Genomic DNA, 24,410 nt, shown 5'->3' with positions numbered 1-24,410 from the left:
GAGTGAGTGCCTTTGCATGACTCATGATTAAACCAGGAAGTTACCTAATTAACCAAGTTTTCCCATTTTGGCCTAACTAGAAAGCCATAATTACTAGTTTTAGGCAGACTGACTCTTAGTTTTTTTAATCATCACAGAGATGTTTATCTAGGCTTTCATCACATTCATAAAACATCTCTTTAAAAAGTTACGTGCAGGATTCTGCTACACATATAGGGGAGGCTTCTGGGCGCCAGCTAAGCAGCACCATCCACAGTGAGCTTTTGCTACAGGTGTTCAGAATGATTTCCCCACAAGGATCCTGAGAGCTCAGTTTCAAAAAGAAAAAGAGGGTTGAAGCAAACGCTCTACTGCTCTACCAAATGTTGCATCTGTCTTCACCCAGGAACAACGGTACAGTGGTACCTCGGTTTAGGAACACAATTGGTTCCGGAAGTCTGTTCATAAACTGAAGCGAACCTTCCCATTGAAAGTAATGGAAAGTGAATTAATCCGTTCCAGACGGGTCCGCGCGTTCATAAACCGAAAATTCGTAAACGGAGGTGTTCATAAACCGAGGTTCCACTGTACCTTCATCTGTCCAAGCACCTTCACAGGTAACTACTGTATATTTGTTTATATTTCCTTCTTTTCTACATCCACCTGCCAGTAAGCTGTTAGCTGACAAACATGAAGGAAGGTTTCAGAAGAGGCAGAAAGGAAAAAAAGGACTTTGGAAGTTTATTCTTTGATAAAATTTCAACTGAAAGTGGTGGACTTTGCTATTAACATTTTTCTAAATGCACAAAAATCTATTCACAGGGAAGTCTGTGTTTACTCTAAGACATTAAATTAGAACTACATGAGTGACACAGAAGATGAAATTTCTATTCGAGAGCAAAGTCCAACAATCATTTTGGTAAAGCAATGGCCTGTTCTGGTTAATGAGTTCAAAGAAAAAGCCTTCCTATACAAAATTACAATACAGAGAACGCATACAATTACAATACAAGAGGGGCTATTTGTTAGTAACTAGCATCTAGAACAGAATTTTATAATAAAAACACATAGAAATTAAAATCAGTTGCTATTTTTTTAAATTGGAAAAATGGAGACAAATTCCAAAGTTCATTGGAGAAACACTTTCAGACTTGTAAGCATAAAAGTGATATTTCTTTTTAAAAAAGGAATTTGGTTTGGTAAATGAAGCCAGTTCCTTTAAAATCCAAAGGGCAGAAGCCAGAAGACTCAAGCACATCATGCCGAGAGGTAGAGAGGTGTCCATATATAATCACAATCTTCTATTGGTTTTCATTTTTCTTTTTCTTTTGTCTGAGGTAATTAGCTGTGTGTGTCAAGTTGTAGAATCAAAAGTATTGGCAAAAAAAGAGCAACATTGACAAGTTACACTAACGACCTCTTTCCTCTCCTCAACAGGTCCTAAAAAATTTAATTAGACGCATCTGAATTAATGCTTCCGGGATCTCCGGCAGGTGAAGTGATTGATGAAGGGGTAGTAGCATCCTGCCAGCTGCCATTAGCCTGAAGAGGGAAGAAATGCATTTTGTGGTTAAGTCCACAAGGTGTTACTTGCATCCTAAACCATTCTGATTCGGATTTCCCACATTGCAGTGGGAAATCACTGTGCCATGTACAAGACACATACTTTGTTCCATAAGACTTGACCTCAGAACAGAAGTCTTGACACTGCAGTTCACTTTCTGGAGCACAGAAGGCAAAGCACTGTGTGAATGCTGCTTCCGCTGCATTTGTTTCACGGCCTTTCCTGTTCCCCAAATGGGATTCCTTTGCTCTTGCTCAACTTCTCCAGCTAACTTACCTAAATGGATAAAATTTTACTGCTTATGACTGTATTACCAAACAGAATTCAGAGCAAAGGTTGGAACATTATGTGCAGTGACAGCCACTCCCACATTTCCGTTCTCACAAGCAGAACCAATCCATGGCTGTTGCTTGCAGTCTCTTCCTCCAACTGACAGCTCTCTCTTCCTATGGGAGGGGGCCTGGGTCTTTCCTTCTAATCCACTGGGCCAATCTGGCTTGGTAGGTAAGCCATCTTCTCTCTCTGACCATCCCCTAACCACTTGGGGTCCTGGTCTTCACTGTACCAGGAATGACACAGAAAAGGGATAAAATAAATAAGGGGCTGGTTCCCACCCCCCACCCCCCCGAATGACAAGGACTGGAAGGAGGCTCCCTATTTCCCCTTCTCTTTGGAGCAGTGGCGCATTGTGGCAGGGTGTTAGCAACACCATGGTTAAGGCCTCAGCAGAGTACAGTATTATTTTAACTACACCTGCCGTGGTGGGCACAATAGCCCAGTCAGACTTCTGCAGCTTACGATATTCGCTTTCAATATCAGAAGTTCCTTACATCAATACGCTGCGTCGAATATAGAGGGTTCCCCACAATGCTGTCATATCTTCCTGCCTGATGTATGACATGGTGTAAGGAATCCATCTGTAACAATACAACCAATTTGGCAAGAGAGATAAAATAGCTCAAACAGTTATGCAGATACTTCGGTCGCCGCCTAAAGCACCACCATCCCACCGCCATTAATGTGGCCTCCAATGGAATGCTTGAAATGTTCTCATATCCAGCTGGGGCAATGGCTGCAAGTTAAATCTCTGTTTCTAACTTTGTGTCCACCTTCTGCAGCAGATGTCATCTCTCCAGCACTGTGACACAATAGTGTGCTATGCTCAGAGCATGGAGACTGCTTTCAGACTCGGCAGATTAAAAAAATGATGGTGGATGAAACTCTGGGCCTGGGACTCAAGTCCTCAAGTGCCCCTGCTCTAGAAATGTATGACACAGCCTCACAAAGTACCTCACCCTTGCATTAGATGAGTGCCACCTTTTAATCTTGAATCTAATTTATTAGGAGCTCTAAACCCAGAGTGTGTATAATTACAGGAATGAACTATCTGGCAGTACTGTTACTCTCCTGCCACACATGCTGCCGGTGATGTCACAGAGTACCATCATTTCTTGGCAGCTGTTTGGCTTCACCTTTGTTCAAATACAATAGTCCCAAAGCAGGAATATGCTATATTCAAGTCTTTTTCAAGTCTGCTGCACAAAAAAAGTTATGCTCAAGTCTTTCTAAGCCGTACATGCAAGTTCTTCTGTACAAATGTGTGTGTGACTAGCCTTAGCCTCTCATGCATGACATCCCTCCATATACGATGGGCCAATCCCAACCCTAACCCCTTCTGCCCCAACTCCATCTTAGAACAGAACAAGCAAATCTTTCCTTGCCTGAGCAAAGACTGGGAAAATTAAACTTGGCCCAAGAAGCAAAAAAAATAAAAAAAATTGAATAATCTTTCTCCTATTAAGTCACTCCTACAGGTGACCATCTTATTGCAAAATTCCCAAGAGATCTTAAAATCCAGTAATTCATCAATGTGGTGCTTTGAGCCCTTGGATGGAAGTGCTCACACCGTTTTCTCGGCACACCCACCTGTGACTGCACATTGGCTCCCACTGGCGAGTTCTGGTAGGAAGTGAGTGATTGCAGGTTTATAAAGGAATCTCCAGAATTAGTCATTTTAAATGACCCAGAGGAACCTGAAGAGGAAAAGAAGTTACCTAATGGTATGTCTGCACCTGCTGATTTTTGCACAATTTTATCAAGACATTAGCACAAGGAGCTGCTGTGTTTTGCACCTGATCCCATGATTAACTTTCTGTAGTGCTCCACTTTGGGGGCTTGGTGAAAAGTTTCACAGTCCCACCTCCTTGTCCATTCCCATCCCATTGTTAACTCTGAAGCAGAGGTTTCAAAAAGTGTCCATGAAAATCCTGAGGTTCCTTGGAAGTTTTCCAGGGATTCATATGTGTTTAAAAAACTGCCTCCCCATAAGATCTCTCCTTCCAATGCACAGCTGCATGTGCGTGTTCTAGGATACAATCTCTTTTTACATGGGTTGGTGGTGAGGCTCTACAGGCCTCCTGTGGCTCTACTACCTCCTGTGAACCAAGCATACACCATGGAATATGCCCCAGCATACCGTATCTCCCTGATAGCCATTGCTCAAAGCAGCTCCCGTACTCACCATCAAAGGAGAGATCCCCAAGGATAGAAAAGGGTGACTGCACACATACAGATGGAAACACTCCCCCAAACATGCAAAACCCTGACTGGGAAAAACAAAGATCTCCCTACACAAACTGTGGCAGAGAACCCTCTCACCCATCAACGAACCTTGTTTGGACAGAGATATAGCAGGCAGCCCAAGCATCCTTTCCATTTCAGATTGGAACCAAAGCATGAAGGGAGGGAGAGTTCTCCTAACAAAGACCACACACCCCACAACATGATTCATATTCATGATTAACCTAATATATTTGCTTGTGCTACTAACAATTTATGAACTTTACTATTAGATCACTGAGGAACAGAAATTTTGTTGCATTGACACCTGCAGTTGTTCTAACCCAGGGGTCCCCAGACTACGGCCCAGGGGCCGGATACAGCCCAAAGACCTCATTTATCTGGCCCCACCGCCCGCTGCCACCGCCCGCTCTTACCAGCGCTTACCGGGCCGAAGGAGGGCTGGAAATAGCTTGCGTGCATGCACAAGCTATTTCCGGTGCTCCTGCGACCCGGAAGTGTGCCGGAAATAGTGTGCGCGCATGTGTATGGGCGTGCGCTGCCCCGCCCTCCGGCCCGCCTCACGATCAGCGCTTCGGGCACTGGCCTGAAGCACGGTAAGTTTGGGGACCCCTGTTCTAACCTAATTTCAACGTGCTGATTTCATATCGGAAGTCGGTTTTGTTCTGTAAGCTCTATTTTTTTGCAATTCATGTTTTTCACTTTTCACCATAATCTTAGTTTTTTGCAATGCAAGAATTCAATATTTTATTAAACACATAGCCAATGTAGAACAATATTATAAATACAGGTAGGTAGCCGTGTTGGTCTGACGTAGTCGAAACAAACAAACAAAAAAATCCTTCCAGGAGCACCTTAAAGACCAACTAAGTTTTTATTTTGGTATGAGCTTCCGGGTGCATGCACACTTCTTCAAATACTGTTAAGGTGCCAGCAAGTAGGCACACTGAAGAGCAGCAGACGGGGTCGGACAAGCCAAGGTCAATAGACTGGTCAGAGTCAGTTGAAGTCAGGCAGTTACATAGGAGTCAAGAGTAGAGAAGGTCAGTTCAAGCCAGAAGTCTTACTTGGAGTCAAGAGTAGAGAAGGTCAGTTCAAGCCAGAAGTCCAAAAGCCGAGGTCAGGGAAGCCAGATCAAGATCACAGGAACCAAGGACAAGATGAGCGAGGCAACTAGGCACTTCAGTACGACGTTGCAGACGCTGAGGAGTGGCCAGTCCGCCTCTCTCTTAAGTAGCAGGTTCCCTCCCCCTCTTTTTATGAGCTGCAGCTGTTTCCAATTGCAGCCGGCGTTTTTCAGCTCTGCGTTCCTTTGCAGAGAAGGGAGGAGGGGAAGGGGCCATCTGATAACCTGCCTGACTGGGGCCTGGTTCTGGATCGACTTGTTGCTGCAGTTCTGATCCTCCCTCCTCCCTGTCAGATTGCTCTTCTTCCGAGGAAGGAGTGCCTCCACCAGTCTTCCCCAGGTGTGAATTCCTCAGATTCCTCTGTGGGGGCTCATCACGGGGGGGGGGGGCTAGCCACCACTCTTCCTCGTCATCTGTCTCAACCCTGACAAATACACTGAAGTATCTGCTTCAATGTATCTGAAGAAGTGTGCATGCACACGAAAGCTCATACCAAAATAAAAACTTAGTTGGTCTTTAAGTTGCTGCTGGAAGGATTTTTTTTATTTTGTTTCAAATATTATAAATGTAAGTGACTTATATAGCATTGAACATGACATGTATAGCATTGAAAATCACATGTATATCTATGTACAGTTGAAGATATGCAAAAAAATGTATTCCCTTGGGATACAGTATATACAAGCTGCTGTTATTCAGGTAAGAATTTGCGCTTGTATTTGAAAACATTTACCTTCAGTATTTAATGCCTTCATGAACTGTTTCATCAAGCCATATTTTTTCATGTCTCCTATGTCAAATATGAACAGTTATATGTTCAGCAAAGCTTAATTCAACCACATAAAGGCAAAAGGCCTTGAGGTCAATATTGGCTTATGAGATCCTGAACCGTTATAATAAATCTGCAAGATCTCATCCTTACCTCCTATGTCGCTTTTCAAACTCCAAATTAATTCTTTTAAATCCATCTCAGAATCAAATCCAGAATTCCTCCTTCCATGCCACAATCAACCAAAAAGAAGGCATTAAATACTAAAGGTAAATGTATTCAACATATAGTTGCAGCTTTTCCCGCTTTGTCTTTCGAGAAGATCAAAGCAGGTGTGTTCGATGGACCTCAAATTCATGCCCTTGTTCAAGATGAGGAATTTGTCAGGAAGATGAATGGCAAAGAGAAGAAAGTGTGGCAGTCTTTCGTGACAGTTATCAAAAACTTCCTTGGCAACAAAAAAGCAGAAAGCTACTGTGTTTCTCTGAAAATAGGACAGTGGCTTATTTTCAGGGGATGTCTTGTCCTTCTTACCTCCTCCTCCTGCATTGCAACTGCTGGGTCCGCTAGCTTGGGCCCTCGACGCTGCTGCACGCTTTGTCGGCGCTGCAGCAGTCGCTTCCAGGCGGCGTCTGGACCCAGCAGGCCTTTTCTTCCTGCCGCGGCCGACATTGGAGCAGCTGGGTCCCGCTGGATTGGGCCCTCGGCGCTCCGTGCGGCGCTGCTGCGTGCTTTCTTGGCGCTGCAGCAGCCGCTGCTTCCAGGCACCGACTGGACCTGGCAGGTTTCCTCATGCTGCTGCGGCTGACGCACTCCATGTGGCGCTACTGCGCACTTTGTCGGCGCTGCAGCAGCTGCCGCTTCTGGGCACTGACCGGACACAGCAGGCCTCCTCCTGATGCCGCGGCCGACATTGGTGCAGCTGAGCCCCGCTGGCTGGCTGGCTGGCTGGGGCGCTCGGCGGTCTCGCTCCACACAGTGCGGAAGTATAGCTTATACCGTGTTTCCCACATTTTAAGGCACCGTCTTATAATTATGACTTATTTTCGGGGGGTGTCTTAGTGGTTCCTGCCTCCTCCTGCCGCGGCCGGCGTTGCTGCTGCTGGGCTGGCAGCACCCTGCGAAGTCAGGAGAAGCCGGCCAGACCGCTGGGGGGGTTAGAAAAAACGTCCGGAGCGCGACCCAATGGCAGCGCTCCTCCTCACCTGATGGCAGTGCTCCTCATGTGCCGCAAAAGCCACCAAACAACTGGGGGGGGTAGAAAGGCAGCCGGAGCGCAGCCCGATAGCAGCGCTCCTCACGCACCACAAAAAGGACACAGAAAGCTGCCGGACAGGGGGCTAAAAAGCAGTAAAGCGACGGCCACAGCTTTAATCGGCTCGCAACGCCCCCCTCGCCGTCGCTAGGGCTGCCGAGGCTGGATCGTGCCTTCCGTCCCGCGCCTGCGCGCCGGATTTTGCCCAATCCATCGGGGAGCAGGGAGCGCTCAGAATCTGGCAAGGGGGGTCTCTCTTCCCATTCGGGCGCCTGAGCATCGCCACTTGAAAGGCTGGAGGCTCTCGGCAAGGTGGTCTAGAGGAGCGATCGCGGAGCGCTTCTCTCTGCAGCTGCCGGTTCCGGTGGCGGGGCGGCAGGCAAAAAAGAAAAAAAAGAGGCCAGGCCGCTGCGCTCCGCCCAGCGCTGCAGGGCGCTCCGAGCGCTTGGCGCTGCGGAGCGCTCCCCTTTGCAGCTGCCGGTTCCGGTGGCGGGGCGGCAGGCAAAAAAGAAAAAAAAGAGGCCAGGCCGCTGCGCTCCGCCTGGCGCTGCGGAGCGCTCCGCTCTGCAGCCGCCAGTTCCGCCTCGGGCAGGCAAAAAAAGAGAGGCCAGGCTCCTGGCTCGGGCGCGCGGAGCACCCCAAGCCTCTGAGAGCCAGCAGGACGAGGAGGAGGCTTGCCGGGTCGTCGCCCAGCAGCGCGCGCGGAGCACCCCGAGCCTCCAGCAGCCAGCAGCAGCAACAACAATCCCAGAGGCTCGGGGCGCTCCGCGCGCGCTGCTGGGCGACGACCCGGCAAGGCTCCTCCTCGTCCTGCTGGCTCTCAGGGGCTCGGGGTGCTCCGCGCGCACTGCTGGATGCCGACCTGGCAAGCCGCCTCCTGCTCTCGCCGGCTCCCAGAGGCTCGGGGCACTGCACCATGCCTCAGCCCCCACAGCACCTTCGCCTCCTCTTCCCCAGCCTGCGCTCGAGGCCACGGTGCGTGCAGCCGCCTGCTGCCCAGACTTTTTGTTCTCTGCCCCTCCGTCTCGCCCACCTCGAGCCTCACATTGTTCGCCTCTTCGCCCGCAACTCCCTCCCAAGACGCGGAAAGCTGCTTTGCGCGGCAGCATCTGCTGAAAAGCAGTCGACTCTCGCGCCCCCTCGCCTCCCCCCCCTCAGGAGTCCAGTGCAAGGTCCGGCACTGAGCTCTGCCTGCGGGGCCCCGAGGATCCGCGCACACCCTTGCCTCCCCCTTGGCGGCCCTGCTCGGCGGCAGCCCACGCCGCTTGCCGGACACCCCTCTTCGCTGTGACTTCTTTCTCTGCTTTACTTCTTATTTCTATACTCTTGCCGCGGCCAGCGTGCTGGGTCCCGCTGGCTGGCTGGGGCACTCAGCGGTCTCGCTCCTCGGAGGTATGGCTTATTTTCGGGGTATGGCTTATATTTCCTGAACGCTTAAAATCCTGCTATGGCTTATATAATGACTACGTCTTAAAATAGGGGAAACACGGTATTTCTCAAATGCTTAAAAATCCTGCTACGGCTTATTTTATGACTACTTCTTAAAATAGGGGAAACACGGGATGTGGTTGTGGTTTAAAAAAAGTTGTTGGCTTTCCACAATCTTGGGTGCAAAAAGAGTTTGAAGCTCCATTTCCTGAACAGTCACCTAGATCAATTCCCCAAAAACCTTGGGGCAGTCAGTGATGAACAGGGAAAGACCTGAAGACAATGGAAGAGCGTTATCAAGGGCGATGGGACAAAACTACAGTGGAACCTCTACTTACGAATTTAATCCATTCCAAATGCACATTCGTATGTAGAAACATTCGTAGGTAGAAACGATGTTTCCCATAGGAATGCATTGGGAATGGATTAATTCGTTCCGGGCCTTTAAAAAATGCACTTTAAAGGCCGGTTGCGAGGCAGCTGCGAGGGCCCGATCCGGCCCTATGGCCAGATCGGCAGCTGGGGGGCGGCGGGAGGCCGGCGGCAGTGGCGGAGAGGGCCCGATCCGGCGCTATGGCAGCTGGGGGCGGCGGCAGGGCGGCGAAAGCGGCGGAGAGGGCCGTTAAAAAATTATTTAATGAAGTTAAAAAAATTGGTGACTGTCTTAAAGGCTTCAAAGTGAACTTGGATACAGGCTTCAAAGTGAAAATGGATACAGAAGAAAAACAGCAAGAAGTGGACAATGGAAGGGAGGACGTAGAGGTTAAAAAAGTTGGTGACTGTTTAAAAAACTTCAAAGTGAACTTTGAAGAAAATCAGCAAAAACTGCAACTGAAAGACTGTGCTTTCAATGAGGAAAGAGGAGTACATTTCCGTTGAGAAGAAAAGAAGATTGGGCAAGGGATATCGGAAGGGGAGCTGTCAGGAGTGGGTTAGAAAGAATAGAGGGTTGGCAGGGGAGGTGGCAGCGGGGGGAGAACAGGAATGAGGGGAAGGGGAGACACTGGAGAATGGGAGTGGGGTGGAATTTGTGAATGAGAATGTGTTAATTGGGAGAAAGTCATCTGTAGTTATGAAGAGGATGGAAAAAATGAGAAATGATTTAAAAAGAATTAAATTATATATATTAAAATATAGTGAATATGAAAGAAATTTGGAAGAGATGTATAGGCTAAAGGAAGAAAATATTTTAAGACTGTGTAAATGAAAAGGAAAATAGGTAATGAATTAGAATAGATTAATTATGGTATTAGGGAAAAATGGAGTTCCCCTGTGTCCCTACTCATCACCCTGGTGGCAGGGGGAGTTGCTGGGATGAGGGATGGGGGGCGGGGGGGGGGCTTCAATGAGAAAAACGACAGCCTCCTCCATCCTACTACACCTGAGGATTCCTTGGTAGCAGGGGAATCTGGGAATGGGGTGGGGGGGCAGTATAATATATGTAAGAAAAATTGAGGTAATGATTTGAAAAATGGATGCTTTAAAGTTTATTTTTTCTTTTTCTTTTTTATGTTTGTGTTTGTTGGTATATTTATTACATTGTATGTTTATTCGCTTAATTATGTTTTAAAAACCCTATAAAAATCAGTATCCAAAAAAAAAGAAAAAGGAAAGGGAGATCAAGACACAGCGAGCCAGGGAGGAGGGAGGGAGGGAGAGGAGCAGCTTGGCCGGTGCTGTTGCTCACGAGCCGCTGGCTTGCCAGAGAGTCAGCCGGGGCTTGTGCGCGGCAGCAAGTACATAAAATATAGAGTATGTCCCAAACTCTATATTTTTGGCTATGTGTTTAATAAAATATTGAATTCTTGCATTGCGAAAAACGAAGATTATGGTGAAAAGTGAAAAACATGAATTGCCAAAAAACTAGAGCCTACAGAACAAAATCGACCAGATATGAAATCAGCATTGAAAGAACATACTGTATAAGAACAGTTGACAAATCTCATGCAACAGAAAATGGGGGAAAAAAAAGTTCCCCAGTGAAATGTGAGACGGTCTTGGACTTGGTGAACTGACAATTATATGTTCATGGTGGTTCTGAAGAAATCATAGAATCATAGAGTTGGAAGAGACCACAAGGGCCATCCAGTCCAACCCCCTGCCAAGCAGTACACACCATCAAAGCATTAATTGATCAAAGCAATAATTGATTTCCCATTTATTTCTTTGAAAGCCCACCTAGAAATGTGGCTGTCTCATCCAGCAAGGAAGATTGGCTACAGTCCAGGGGCAGGCGTGGGAAAGACATGAAAATTAGTACTGGGATGATGAGGCACAAAACTGAAGTGAAATTAAATTTAATACGGAGCAATGTGCAGACAACATCTCAAACCCAGTGGGTGTACGAAGATTTCATGAAGCTATTCCAGTTCCCAAGATGCTTCAAACAAGTTGTTCTTCAGAGGGAATAGAAATCAGTGAGCAAAAATAACTCTAAAAATACATTCTTACCCTTTGACAAGCCTTATTGTGTCTAGATGGCAATCTAGTTCGTCGAAGAAAACAGAAATGCTTGTTAAGTATTTTCTCTAGCACTTTTTAGTTGTAACATAACCTAAAGAACCAGTGGTTCCAAACATATTGGGAACTGGAAATGCTCCAGTCCATCTTGGTTCACCCAGAAGTTTACTGCTATTCAGGAAGTTGCACTTATATATAGCAACCAGAATGGCTCTTGGAAGGCAGGAAGAGGAAAAACTTGTGGGGGGAAACCAGAAGGATTTAGACATGCAGGGCAGTTCTAAGCCACTTTGCAAACAAGGCCCATGAGGTCCATTCACATTTCTGGAGCTTTTTTGACTTCAGAACAGCACAGAAGAGGCTCTTCCAACTGCACACAGGTTTCCCCAGCAGGTGTCCAGGGAAATCCTGTGCTAGAGGCAGGCTTTCTGCGCTTACCAGAATTTGGGGTGGGTGGAGAACTTGTCTGGTTGCCCTGGGCCACCACATTGGTTGCATCGACTGCTGTCTTGGCTGCATAAATGTTAGCCTCCTCCTGGAACTTCCCCATGTTTTTCTTGTACCGGATTCTCTTGTTACCAAACCAGTTTGAGACCTGCAACAATAACTAAGTTAATGTGTGAACAAAGTAGTGTATAGGCAGCTATCAACAGAAGAGAGGAGACCAGCTGGTCCAGCTGCAAAATTGCAAATACTTTGGGACCAGCACAAATAGCGCTTTATACCAGTGTTTCCCAACCTTGGATCTACAGCTGTTTTTGGACTACAATTCCCATCATCCACTGGTCCTGCTAGCTAGGGATGATGGAAGTTGTAGTCCAAAAACAGCTGGAGAATTAAAGCCTAACACCAAGAGAAAAGACTTACAAAATCAAGTTTCCGGTGTCTGCATCAGATATTTCTTTAAATGAAAACAAAAATCAAACTAATTACCTGATATAACCATTAAATGTATTGCTTTAAAAAAATAGAATTTACACATCATAGGTACGGTACATTCCATGTAGCGTAGAACTCAACATTGTGCTAACATGACTGTTCTATCTGGCAAACATAAATGCTTGCGCTGATGGAACTATCTCCCCTTTCCTCCCTGGCACCATGTTCTGGGGGCTCTCCCAAGCCCCCCACCCCCGCCCCTGAGTGGATTTAGGGGTGGGGGGCAAGAGGAAGCCCTTGCACTGGCTTCTGCTAGTGCACTGGGTTACTTGAATCTAGACCATAGCTTCTTACAATTTTTAACTGTTGTTATAGTCTTTTATACAATGATTAAAGGTTTTCAAAAAGAAGAAAACTTACATGAAATTCTGCAAAATTTTGAGAACCTTTGTTTAAAGTCTACAGGATGCAACTGTCAGAAACAAGCAACTGCCTCCACAAATGGTTGGAAAAGAGAGCACCACATTGACTGGAGGTGGAGCACCTACCTGCGAGACTGTGATGCCTCCTTTCTTTGCTAGTTCTTCTTTGGCTTCTTCACTGGGGTAAGGGTTACTCAGGTGAGAATAAAAATACTCATTCAAGACTTCTGTTGCCTGCTTGCTGAAGTTCCGCCGCTTACGCCTGGGAACACATTGAAATTATTCATACAGTTGATGTCAGAGCACACTGTGTGCTGGCCCAAGGGCTTAAGGAAGAGCCAACGAGGGCTGCAGGAAAGCACACAGTGGAAAGATTTTATCCAAATGCGAAGACAGAGCGAGCATGGTATGAAGTGTGTGTGTGTGTGTCTGGACTGAAAGGGCAGCCAAATTAAGTAGACTGCTCTAAATACAATTAAAAATACAGTGGTACCTCTGGATGCGAACGGGATCCGTTCCGGAGCCCTGTACACATCTAGAGCAGTACTTAACCTGAAGCGCTGAATCTGTGCATGCTCCCTGCGCAATTCAGCGCTTCTGTGCATGTGTGTGACATCATTCAGCGCATCTGTGCATGCACGAATTGCCGAACCCGGAAGTAACTTCCGTTCCGTTACTTCCAGGTTCAGCGCGTACATAACCTGTGTTGTACACAAGCCGCAGCATTTGTATCTAGAGGTAGGACTTACAAAGGTATGACTTACAAATCGTACTTACAAAGTGATGTGGCAGATTAAATCCCTGAATACCCCCAAAATCTAAAGCACGCTTTCTTGAAATTCAAGACAGAAAACTTTCAGAAAACAGATAATACATTTCAGAGCAGGAATACACAAAGAGCAAGGAATCATATCTCAGCGGTCGAACACATACATATAGAAGTTCCTAGGCTCAAGCCCTCACAATTCATTTATTTATGTCGATTCTACTCTTGAATAAAACTCCCAGGGTGGCAGTGAAAATAATCAGCTAACTGGTGCTGAGAAATGGCCCCAACGAAGACCCTGGAAATCTGCTACTAAAAGAGATCAGACTGGGTTAGATGGGTCAGTCTGGAGATGACTCTTCCTACTGCAGATGCATCTGGCAAAAGGCAGATCGCAGGAAATCATAAAATTAGGCCTAAGCTTGATGCTTCCAATGCAAGGTATATAAATGCAACTTGCATAATTAAAAATAGCAAACACCACATTTCATGGGTGAATTGGCTGGATTGCACCCCAAACAGGTTATTGTTAAACCTTAGATGTCCCAGCACCTGCCAACCTAGCAGTTCGAAAGCACACCAATGCAAGTAGATCAGGCATCCCCAAACTGCGGCCCGCCAGATGTTTTGGCCTACAAATCCCATGATCCCTAGCTAAGAGGACCAGTGGTCAGGGATGATGGGAATTGTAGTCCAAAACATCTGGAGGGCCGAAGTTTGGGGATGCCTGAAGTAGATAAATAGGTACTGCTGTGGCGGGAAGGTAAACAGCGTTTCCATGCGCTCTGGTTTCTGTCACAGTGTCCCGTTGTGCCAGAAGTGGTTTAGTCATGTTGGCCACATGACCTGGAAAGCTGTCTGTGGACACACGCCAGCTCCCTCGGCCTGAAGCAAGTCGAGTGCTGCAGCCCCATAACCTTTGACTCTACCGTCCAGGGGTCCGTTAACGTTTTACCTTTAACTAAACCATAGGTGCCAATAGATGCCAGTGTTTATTGCCTCCACATTGTTATCAGGTTCAATATTGTCTTTTCCCATTGTGCCCAGTGTCACACTTTGTACAGCCTTCTGTGCCACCAAGATCCTGGACACAAGAAGGGTCTCCCTTGAGCCTTGATCATGTATTACCTTGCATCCAGAAACCGTGAGCGCAGGATCATCACAGCCTCACAAGTGCTCTGTTTCAGCTGCATCTGAATGGTGCTGAACTTTCCATGAATTATATTCACCATGCGCTCAATTTCTTTGGGTGAAATTGGCCTCGTCCTGCTCTGTTCTCGGAGCAGGTTCATCACATGGGTGGTGAACTCACTGCAAGCCTGGAAATAAGAAGCAGAGAGGCATATTTGACTGAAGCCAAGGTCACATTTAATTCAAAACTTATAAATAAATGGTAGTGATAATTATACAACAGACTAGACAAGGGGCAGATAACTTGGCATCACATGCAGTCTAAATATTAATACAAGATTATAATATTTAAAAATATACTTTAGCTTACTTTGTGAGATTTAATATGTAGAAACAGCATATTCTGTAGGCTATGTTACACAGGTCTGATTTTAAAAAAAAACGGCAAAGGGCCATTAGATTTTATTATTAATAGGCAGGTATTCAAATACTTTTTTACACTCTAATATAGTTGTATTGCTGCATACATTTAGGTTTGACCCAATTTGGTTTGTAATTATTTTTATTTGCCCATATCTATACAGAAATGCCAATCAGCTGTACCAATCTCTGCAAAAAGCAGATTGTGCTCTGTTGAAAGTCGCAGAAGTTATGTGAGAAAAAGAAGAATTTTGAAGACCTCTGTACAAAATTCCCCTATGAAACACAGAAGCTGGTGTTGGCTTCTGGAGAAGAAAGGAAGCGATCTCTGCAAACCACTGGTCTGTGGCAAAGTGGTGCAGTTCCAAAGAGGAATGCGCACCCAAAGCTATTGACAGCCACATTTAATGCAACCAAGAATTAGGAAAGGTCATAATCCTGACGCTACATAAAAGCTCACAAAAGGACACAAGACTGCAGCCTAAGTGAATTTATGCCCCCTAACAATTTTACTTCTTCTTTCCCCCCATCTAATATTTTTATTTGTTTTTACAAGTACACATTTATAACAAAGTTGTTTAAATAACCATACTCTGAGATTCTCTGAATCTCCAGACTTCCCTCCATCCCCTACATGGTTCCTTGTACCAATATTTACAACTACATCTCAGTCTATTCTCCATAGCCTATGGAGAAGAGGCTAACACTTTTACTTCAGCATAGTCCAAAGGTGGATGTATACTCCCTGCTCTGTGATCACAAAGGATAAACAATGGTTTTTAACTGAGAGGATAAAAACTCTTCCATGCAGAAAGATCACCTGTTCATATTTCTCTAGCTCAGAGTGGTATATCTGTCGGATCTGTGACAGCTTGGCCCTGTAGTCAGAGTGCTCAATGCTATTGTCATTTGGACAGCCACCTGAAGTTGCTGCTATGGCCGCAGGTCCTCCTCTTCCCCGCTTCTCCGGCCCGGAGACACCCTCTGCCAGCAACATGTTATCAAGTCTCATTAGCTGAGCATCAGGGGGATCTTCTTCCTGAATACCACGTATACTTAACACTGGATAAATATAAATAGGGAGCAGAGGGTTATTTCAGAAGCAGAGAAAACAACGTAGGAGTTTATTTGCCCCATGATCTCTTTGCACGTACAGCAACTACCATGACCTCAGAATGCATAGCCCCCAAACAAAAGGCTAACAAAGATTGAAGAGTTTATTTATGCTTCATATGCAGTTGCACCCAAAGGCGGGAGCTGAGGCTAGAGAGGAGAGAGCCCATCTCCAGGGCAGGGGAAAACAACAACAACAGGAAGACACATGTGGTCAATAGCATCCCAAACTATTTGCATTTCCCACACGGAAGCACACATCGAACACATTCAAAGGCCAATGGAGAGCATAGCCTAATGAAAATTTCAACACATGCAACAAATTCTTGACTATTTTATATTGTCATTTGGAACTCCTTCCTAAGCTTCCTCCTTGTTCTCTGAAGTCCTCTCTAAAGCCAAGTGTCTCAGAGGTTCACTTTTTAAAATGGAATTGGTTCTGTGCCATTTCCTCAGCTAGAAGAAACCTGTAGCAGCCATTGACTGCTATAGAATACAAATGTTCAAACTTACACCTTCTTCCATGGGTAGAAAAACCCATATGCCCAGTAGACACTGGAGCCTTTAAAAAAATGAGCCTGGAAAATAGATGCTGAAGAGGGGGAAGGAGTTACATTTTCATTGCCCCTTTCCTCCAAATAGTATACATGATTCTCCCTCATTCCAATTTAACTTCAGTAGTCTAAGGCAGGCATAGGCAAACTCGGCCCTCCAGATGATGGGAATTATAGTCTCAAAATATCTGGAGGGCCGAGTTTGCCTATGCCTGGTCTAAGGTGACCCAGGGCAACATACAGAGAGTTGTTAATGGAAACAGAAAACCAATTAAAATTAAAAGACTTTAATGAAATCAGAGAGAATGTAACTGAATGGTTGCAGTATTTTCAGTTAAATCAAATGTTTGAGAATGATAAAAAGATAGGATTTGCGTATGAAATCTCAACTTTTCAGAGAGAAATAATAGAAAATGAAATTAAATTACTTTCTAAAATGTACAATCTGTTGTTGGGAATGGGAAACGAAGGATGAAGAGGTCAAGTCAGTCATGATTAAATGGGCACAAGATGTGGGACATAATATTCAGATGATGGAATGGGAAAAATTATGGAAGAATGATATAAAATTTACAGCGATTAAAGAAAATTATATGAAAATGATGTATAGAAGGTATCTAACTCCAGTTAAATTAGCAAAAAAATGTATAAAACGAAGAAAAGCAAGTGTTAGAAATGTAAAGTAGCAGGGGGGACATTTCATATGTGGTGAGATTGCAAAATTATTAAGAAATATTGGGAAATGCTTTATAATGAAATGAAGAAAATGTTTAGGATAACCTTTGTTTAAAAAAACAGAAGCTTTGTAATAGGTATAATAGGAGTGGATGCGCCAAGAGCACAAAAGAGATCTGTTTACGTATGCAAAAACGGCCGCACAAATTTTACTAGCCTGTAATGGTGTTGTTGCGGCTACTTTCGAGTAATGATGTCCGAGTCTGCTGTCTTTTAAGGTTTTGTTGTGCATAGTATTTACAGTGCAGAGATAGCAAAAAACATGACCACTCAGTCACTCGCAGAATCTGGGAGTGAACGTTTCCTGTTGTGTGACCAACATAAGAGTTTGGGCACCCCAAAACGCCTCCTCCCGACCTTACGTTTGGTGGTGCGCCTTAATTCGGGCGCCGGAAGTGGCTGCCTGTCCCCCTCCACCTGCAGGGTGAGGCGTTGCAAAGGCTCTCCCAGATCATTGAGCTCTGACGCCTCTGTCCCGCTGACTTCCTGATTTCGCTCACCTGACCCGCTGCTGCTGCTCTCACTGGGTGAAGAGCTGGTGAACAGGATGGGGGGGGAGGCTCCCTGTACGGAGGCCCCTGACATCCACACCCCCTCATGCCCCCTCCCCTCCCTTCACCATGGGTGAAGGTGGAAACCCCTCAAGCGATGTGTCCTCCGGATCCGTGGCAGCAAACACCTGCTGCCAGTCTGTTTCCTCCTGCGAAGTGCTGGGGAAGCCTCTGAACAATCCCTTCCCCTAATCGTTGTCTGCAAAAACCGCTTCCCACCCCCACATTCCACAGTTCGGTGGGCTTTCCTCCCATTCTTCTTCACTGCCCTTTGAGCCGCTGTCCGGAAACCCTTCAAAGTTTTCTTCATCATCTATGGGCGTGAACACCTCTCCCACCCACATTCTCGGCGGTTTGGGTCCGTGCGGAAACAGCGCATGAAACTCCTCTGCAAGAAATCCTCCTCTATGCTTTCCGCCGGCACCCACACATTGTCCAAGACTGGAGCCCGCTCCCATGCTACCAAGCACTCCAAACCTTCGTTACCCCACCTGGAATCCCAAATTTCCATGACTTCATTATCCAGCTCCTCCTCCACCATGGGCAGCGGGGGAGCCCCTCCCGTTTCCTCCCTTTGGAACCGGTGCCCTTCCCTGTAAGGGGATAGCAAGGACCTGTGAAATACCGGGTGTATCCTCATGAACTCAGGCAACTGCAGCTTGAAAGCGACTGGGTTGATCTGCTGCGGTACCTTGAAGGGCCCCAGCCTTCTGGGAGTCAATTTCTTGCATGTCCCTGTCGTGGGGAGTCCCTCTGACGACAGCCAGACCTGGTCCCCCTCCCTGATTCCTCCCCTACTCTCCTGTGCCTGTCAGCCCCCCTCTTGTAAGCTTCCTATGGGTCCCACCTATAATTGGCCTTAAAGGGCGTGGTCCCTGTTGACACATGCACTGCATTATTGTATGCAAACTCCGCCAGCGGCAACCTATCCACCCAATCATTCTGTCTCTGATTGACATAGCATCTCAAGTACTGTTGTAAGATGGCGTTTGCCCTTTCTGATTGTCCGTTGGTTTGAGGATGGCGTGTCGTGGAAAGGCTAACGTCTACGTGTAACAGGCTCATGAGCTTGCGCGAAAAAAAACGGGAAGTGAACTGTCTTCCACGGTCGAAGATCACCCTTGAAGGTAATCCATGAAGCCTAAAAATACCGGTATGTTCCACGAACAATTTGGCAGTCTCCTCCGCCGACACTGCACATGCGCACACTACAAAGTGACACATCTTAGTCAGCAAGTCCACGATTACCAGAACCGCAGTTTTACCCCTTGAGGGTGGCAGGTCTGTGATGAAATCTATGGACACCACTTCCCATGGCCCACTGGGTGTGGGTCAAGGCTCCAGCAACCCTGCTGGTGCCGCCCTCCCCCCCTTGGCCCGCTGACATGTGTCACAGCCTCTGACGTACCCCCTTGTGTCTCCCCTCACCCTGGGCCACCCAAATTGCCTTGTGACCAGTTGTGTGGTCTTCTCCCTTCCAAAGTGACCTGCTGGGGGATTATCATGCAATTGCCTGAGCACGCGCCTCCGCAGGGATTCACCGGGCAGGTAGAGAGCATCCTGGTGAAACAGTAACCCCCCTTTCACCTCAAAACCTTCTTCCACCCCCTTCACTTCCTGCAAGTCTCTCATCTTGGTGCGCCTGACTAGTTCCACTTCCCCCACCACCACCGTTCCCCCACAGGTCCAGCTTCCAGGTGGGAACACGTGTCTGGCAACCATGGACCCTCATCCCCCATATACTCGGGTTTTCTGGAGAGTCATCTGCTCTGATGTTCTGCTCCCCCGGTATGTAGTGGATGGTAAAGTTGAAGTGGGAGAAAAATTCCGCCCATCAGATTTGACGCTGGTTGAGGACACTGGCAGTTCTCCAAAACTCCAGATTCTTGTGATCTGTGCACACCTGAATGGGATGACGTGCCCCGATGAGGAAGTGTCTCCACTGTTTAAATGCAGCATGTATCGCAAGCAGCTCCCTATCGAAGACTGTGTAATTCTGGTTTGCCTGGTTCAGCTAGCGAGAGAAAAAGGCGCAGGGTTTCCACTCCCTGTTGGTGTCCAGCTGCAACAAAATGGCGCCCACCGCATGATCTGGCACATCAGTTTCCACCCAGATTGGCATGTCCAGCACCATGTGAAACAGATGCTGCTCTGAAGCAAAGACCTTCTTAAGACTTTCGAACGCCTGCTGTGCCTCCGGTGTTCACCTGAAGCCTTTCTTGCCACGCAAGCAGTCAGTAATGGGTGCTGTCACATGGGAGAAATTCTGGATAAACTTTCGATAGAAATTTGCGAAACCCATGAAATGCTGGACATCCTTCCAGTTTCATGGGCTCTGCCACTCCAGAACCACCTTCACCTTCTCCCTGTCCACAGCCAACCCCCTGTCCGACAACTTGTAGCCCAAAAATTCCACCTCTTTCGTGTGGAATAAGCACTTCTCCAGCTTGGCGTACAGCTGGTGTTCCTTGAGTCGCTCCAACACTGCTCTAACATCCTTCACGTGCTGTTCCTCACTTTCTGAATATATCAGTATTTCATCCAAAAAGGCGACACAGTTCTTGAACAGCAGGGGTCCCAGCATGTGGTGTATGAAGGCTTGGAAGCATGGACTGCCTGCCTGCCTGTAAGCCGAACGGCATAACCAGGTACTCAAAAGCCCCTAGTGGCGTGTACATGGTGGTCTTCCATTCATCTCCTTCCCTGACCCTTATCAGGTTGTATGCCCCGCAGAGATCCAGCTTTGTGAAAAAATTTCCCCTTCTCACCGCATTCAGCAGATTATCCACTCTGGGCATGGGGAACGCTATAGGTTCCGACAGGGAATTCACGATTCTACAGTCCACTACCAAACGGGGTTGTTTACAGGTTTTTTTTATCCACAAAGAACACAGGATTCCCTCCCCCCACCGCCTTCGATTCCCTGATTAAAAAAACGTTTTAGGTTTTTATCAATGAATTCTCTGAGATGTGCCATCTCCTGGTCGGACATGGAATACAGCTTGCCCGGCGGCAGCTTGGCCCCAGGCAAGAAATTGATCTGGCAGACATAAGTTCGGGGGGGGGGGCAGTTTGTCCGACTCCTTTTCACTGAAAACCTCCTGTAGGTCCCAGTACACTAAGGGAATTTTGGCCCCTCCTTCCGCATTGACTGAGGCTGCGGTGACCAGGGTCCCCTGACACCTCTCTCCCCCCCCCAGGCAACTTTCCATGCAGTAACCTAATCCGAAGGTGAGTGATCTCTGGTGCCACCCTATGATGGGGTCATGCAAGTCCAGCCAACTCATGCCAAGAATTATGGGGGGTCCCGACAGGGTGGTCACATTGAAAGCCAGTGTCTCAGAGTGCCTCCCCACCCTCATTCTCATGGGGGGGGGATTTGGTGCGTGACCCCTCCCCCCCCAATTCCCTCCCATCAATGGTGGTGACTTGGAGAGGGAAGTCCATAGGCAGGAGGTGGGTCTGGTGCTGCTCTGCGAATTCATGTGGGGGGGGGGAATTTGCGCTGGCCCCACTGTCTACTAACGCATTGACCTCTAGGGGGTAACCATTGGGTAGCTGCAGAATCACCCTAGGGATGATGCCCGCTTTGGGGGGAGACGATGGGGGCTCTTTTACTGCTTTTCCGCCTGGCTGCTGCCGCTTTCCTCCTGCACCCAGGCATTCTCATTTCTCTGCGGCTGGGCTTCTGGTCCTCCCTCTTGGACAGCCTTTCCCGCCATCCCTTGCCACCCCCTGCACTGGGGACACGATTTAGCAAAATGACCAGGCTGGTTGCAGAGGAAGCATTTCCCGCCCCTTCCCTCCTTCTTGGGCGCCGCTGCATTTGGGCACGCTGCATGCGTGCACCCCACCAATTTCCATCGGCTCAGGAGGTGGAAGTCTGGGCGTTGTGCCAGTCGGCCTCTCAGGAATGAGCGGGAAATAGGGACTTTCCTTCCCGCTTCTCTTTCAGCTGCGCTTCCTGCCTTACTCCAATCGACAGAGCCGCCTTGCTCATCCATCGTTTTGGGGCGGGGCCCCCTGGAAAGTTCATCCTTGACTTTTGGGTGCAACCCCTGCTGGAACATCGCTTGTACCGGCTCAGAAGTCAAGTCCCAACCCAATTTGTGCACCAGCATGGCAAATCTAGACCAGTAACTCCTCACGGTCATGGAGCCTTCCTTCAGAGTAAGCAGCTCCTCCCTTGTTACATCAGCCTGCACCTCACTGGTGAACATAACGTCCATCGCTTCATTAAATTTGACCAGATCCTTGAGCGCATCATTTCCCGCTGCAATTAATGGTCTGACCCATTCACGCGCTGCCCCCTCCAGGTGATCAATGATGAAAGCCACCCTCTGCTGGCCGTTGGCAAACTCCCCCTCCTGCAATTTTAGGGCGTAATTTATTTCTGTCTGAAAGCCCAAGTATTGCTGCGGATCCCTGCTGAATTTGCTCACCAGAGATGGCACCTTCTTTCCAAAGGTCCCTGGGGCGGGCTGCTGGCTCTGCTGCCTCCGCTCATCCAACCTTGTGTCAAGGATCGCTGCATGCGCCTCGAGCTCCACGACCCGTTTGGTCACAGCCTCCAGTTGCTGTGCCAGCTCCGCTATCTGTGCAGCGGCTGCTGCGGCTTGCTGCACTGCCGCCTGTTGTTCCGCTGTGCTCATCCTGACATCTTCCTCAAGAGCAGCCTGAAGGACTCCCAGATTGCTGTAATGGTGTTGTTGCGGCTACTCTCGAGTAACGGCGTCCGAGTCCGCTCTGTCTCTTAAGGTTTTATTGTGCATAGTATTTACAGTGCAGAGATAGCAAAAAACATGACCACTCAGTCACTCGCAGAATCCGGGAATGGACGTTTCCCGTTGCGTGACCAGCATAAGAGTTTGGGCACCCCAAAACGCCTCCTCCCAACCTTACGTTTGGTGGCGTGCCTTAATTCGGGCGCCGGAAAGGGGCTGCATGTCCCCCTCCACCTGCAGGGTGAGGCGTTGCAAAGGCTCTCCCAGATCATTGAGCTCTGACGCCTCTGTCCCGCTGACTTCCTGATTTCGCTCACCTGACCCGCTGCTGCTGCTCTCACTGGGCAAAGAGCTGGTGAGCAGGATGGGGGGGGGAGGCTCCCTGTACGGAGGCCCCTGACATAGCCCAACATTGGAGAGAAGATGGTGTCCCATCTAAAGAAGATTGGCAAATTAAACGAATGGAATATGGTGAAATGTCAAAACTGACGATGAAATTAAGAGGAAGAGACGATAATGAATTTAAGGAAGAATGGAAGATGTTTATTGCATATATACAGAAGCAATGTACACAGGTTAATATGTTAGCAGGGTTTTAAGAACACTTGTAATGTTATCATGAATGGATAATAGATTATTTAAATATGTTAGAAACTTAATAATGGACATGCTGTATTTTGATAAATAATTGAACCAAGGAAGGGATTAGAGGGAAGTCCATTGTTTTTGTTTTTCATGTTTGTTATTTTTGGAAAATTAATAAAATGTTATAAAAAAGAAGAACAGGGGTTTGAAAAAGAGTCATCCCAATATAATTCTGTCTTCTACACCACATTGGTTGCTTTCTTTCATGTGTTTGCAGGCCAAGGTTACTGCTTCATATTTCTCATTTAGTCCCTATGCCTCTCCTGCGGCCCCACATACTTCCCACACTTGCTCTCTAGGGTAGGTGGAATTGGGCTGCAAGAGAGGCAGGGCCTCAACACACTTTCCTCCTTTTCCACAATCCATCTTTCCTAGCCCAGGCAGACCAGAGCACAAGGGCTGCGCAATGACAGTATCTCAGATAACGCAGATCACCTGGGACTCGGGAATAGCTCAGTCCAGACCATCAACTGGCAGGTTGTAGGAGTCAAATGGCTGTGAGCATTTGCAATGCCACCTGTTGCACACCTGCATCCTAAATGCTAAATTCATCTCACCAGACCTGAAAGAAGCTCTCAGAAGTTCTATTAGTCAAAAATATTTTTTATTAAATCCAAAAGATTTAACAGGATTCAAAAATTAGTCACAGGTTATAGTGTGGGCTTTTAATTGCATGGTAACTTACCATAAGTTCCCATGTAAAAGAGCTTCTCTTCATTCAGACAATACACTTTAAATTATTTTCCAAGGAAAGAATGGATTTGTCTCTGTTAATTAGCTGAGAGAAACTGTTATCTTTGTTAAATAGCCTCAAAATAACACTTGAACCAAATTACTTTAATATTTATCCTAATCAGTTAATTAATCAATTAAATGAGTAATAGTACAACAATAAATTGACTAAAAGAAACCTTTCCATTGGTTGGCAGCCCTAATTTTTATGAATGCTTTTAATGGACAATTCTCAGCCCCATAAACCCCTGAGAACCTGGGCAACCTTTGCGCGAAAAAAAACGGGAAGTGAACTGTCTTCCACGGTCGAAGATCACCCTTGAAGGTAATCCATGAAGCCTAAAAATACCGGTATGTTCCACGAACAATTTGGCAGTCTCCTCCGCCGACACTGCACATGCGCACACTACAAAGTGACACATCTTAGTCAGCAAGTCCACGATTACCAGAACCGCAGTTTTACCCCTTGAGGGTGGCAGGTCTGTGATGAAATCTATGGACACCACTTCCCATGGCCCACTGGGTGTGGGTCAAGGCTCCAGCAACCCTGCTGGTGCCGCCCTCCCCCCCTTGGCC

General features: G+C 47.2%; 1 protein-coding gene across 1 annotated transcript in view; it reads right to left on the bottom strand.

The window, feature by feature from the left end:
• Positions 1-694: 694 nt before the first annotated feature.
• Positions 695-24,410, bottom strand: part of PBX4 (PBX homeobox 4) — a 67,293-nt gene continuing 43,577 nt past the window's right edge. The window contains exons 3-9 of the mRNA XM_060272192.1: positions 15,601-15,842; positions 14,358-14,548; positions 12,590-12,725; positions 11,601-11,757; positions 3,470-3,576; positions 2,374-2,460; positions 695-1,521 (exon numbers count right to left, since the gene is read on the bottom strand). Of these exons, the coding sequence (XP_060128175.1) occupies positions 1,429-1,521; positions 2,374-2,460; positions 3,470-3,576; positions 11,601-11,757; positions 12,590-12,725; positions 14,358-14,548; positions 15,601-15,842 (1,013 nt within the window). The 3' untranslated portion in view covers positions 695-1,428. The remainder of the gene's footprint in view (positions 1,522-2,373; positions 2,461-3,469; positions 3,577-11,600; positions 11,758-12,589; positions 12,726-14,357; positions 14,549-15,600; positions 15,843-24,410) is intronic.

Source organism: Zootoca vivipara, chromosome 2 (assembly GCF_963506605.1).
Source record: "Zootoca vivipara chromosome 2, rZooViv1.1, whole genome shotgun sequence".
Classification (NCBI taxonomy): domain Eukaryota; kingdom Metazoa; phylum Chordata; class Lepidosauria; order Squamata; family Lacertidae; genus Zootoca; species Zootoca vivipara.
The sequence above is the reverse complement of the archived record's forward strand: the minus strand, read 5'-3'. Positions and strand labels throughout refer to the sequence as shown.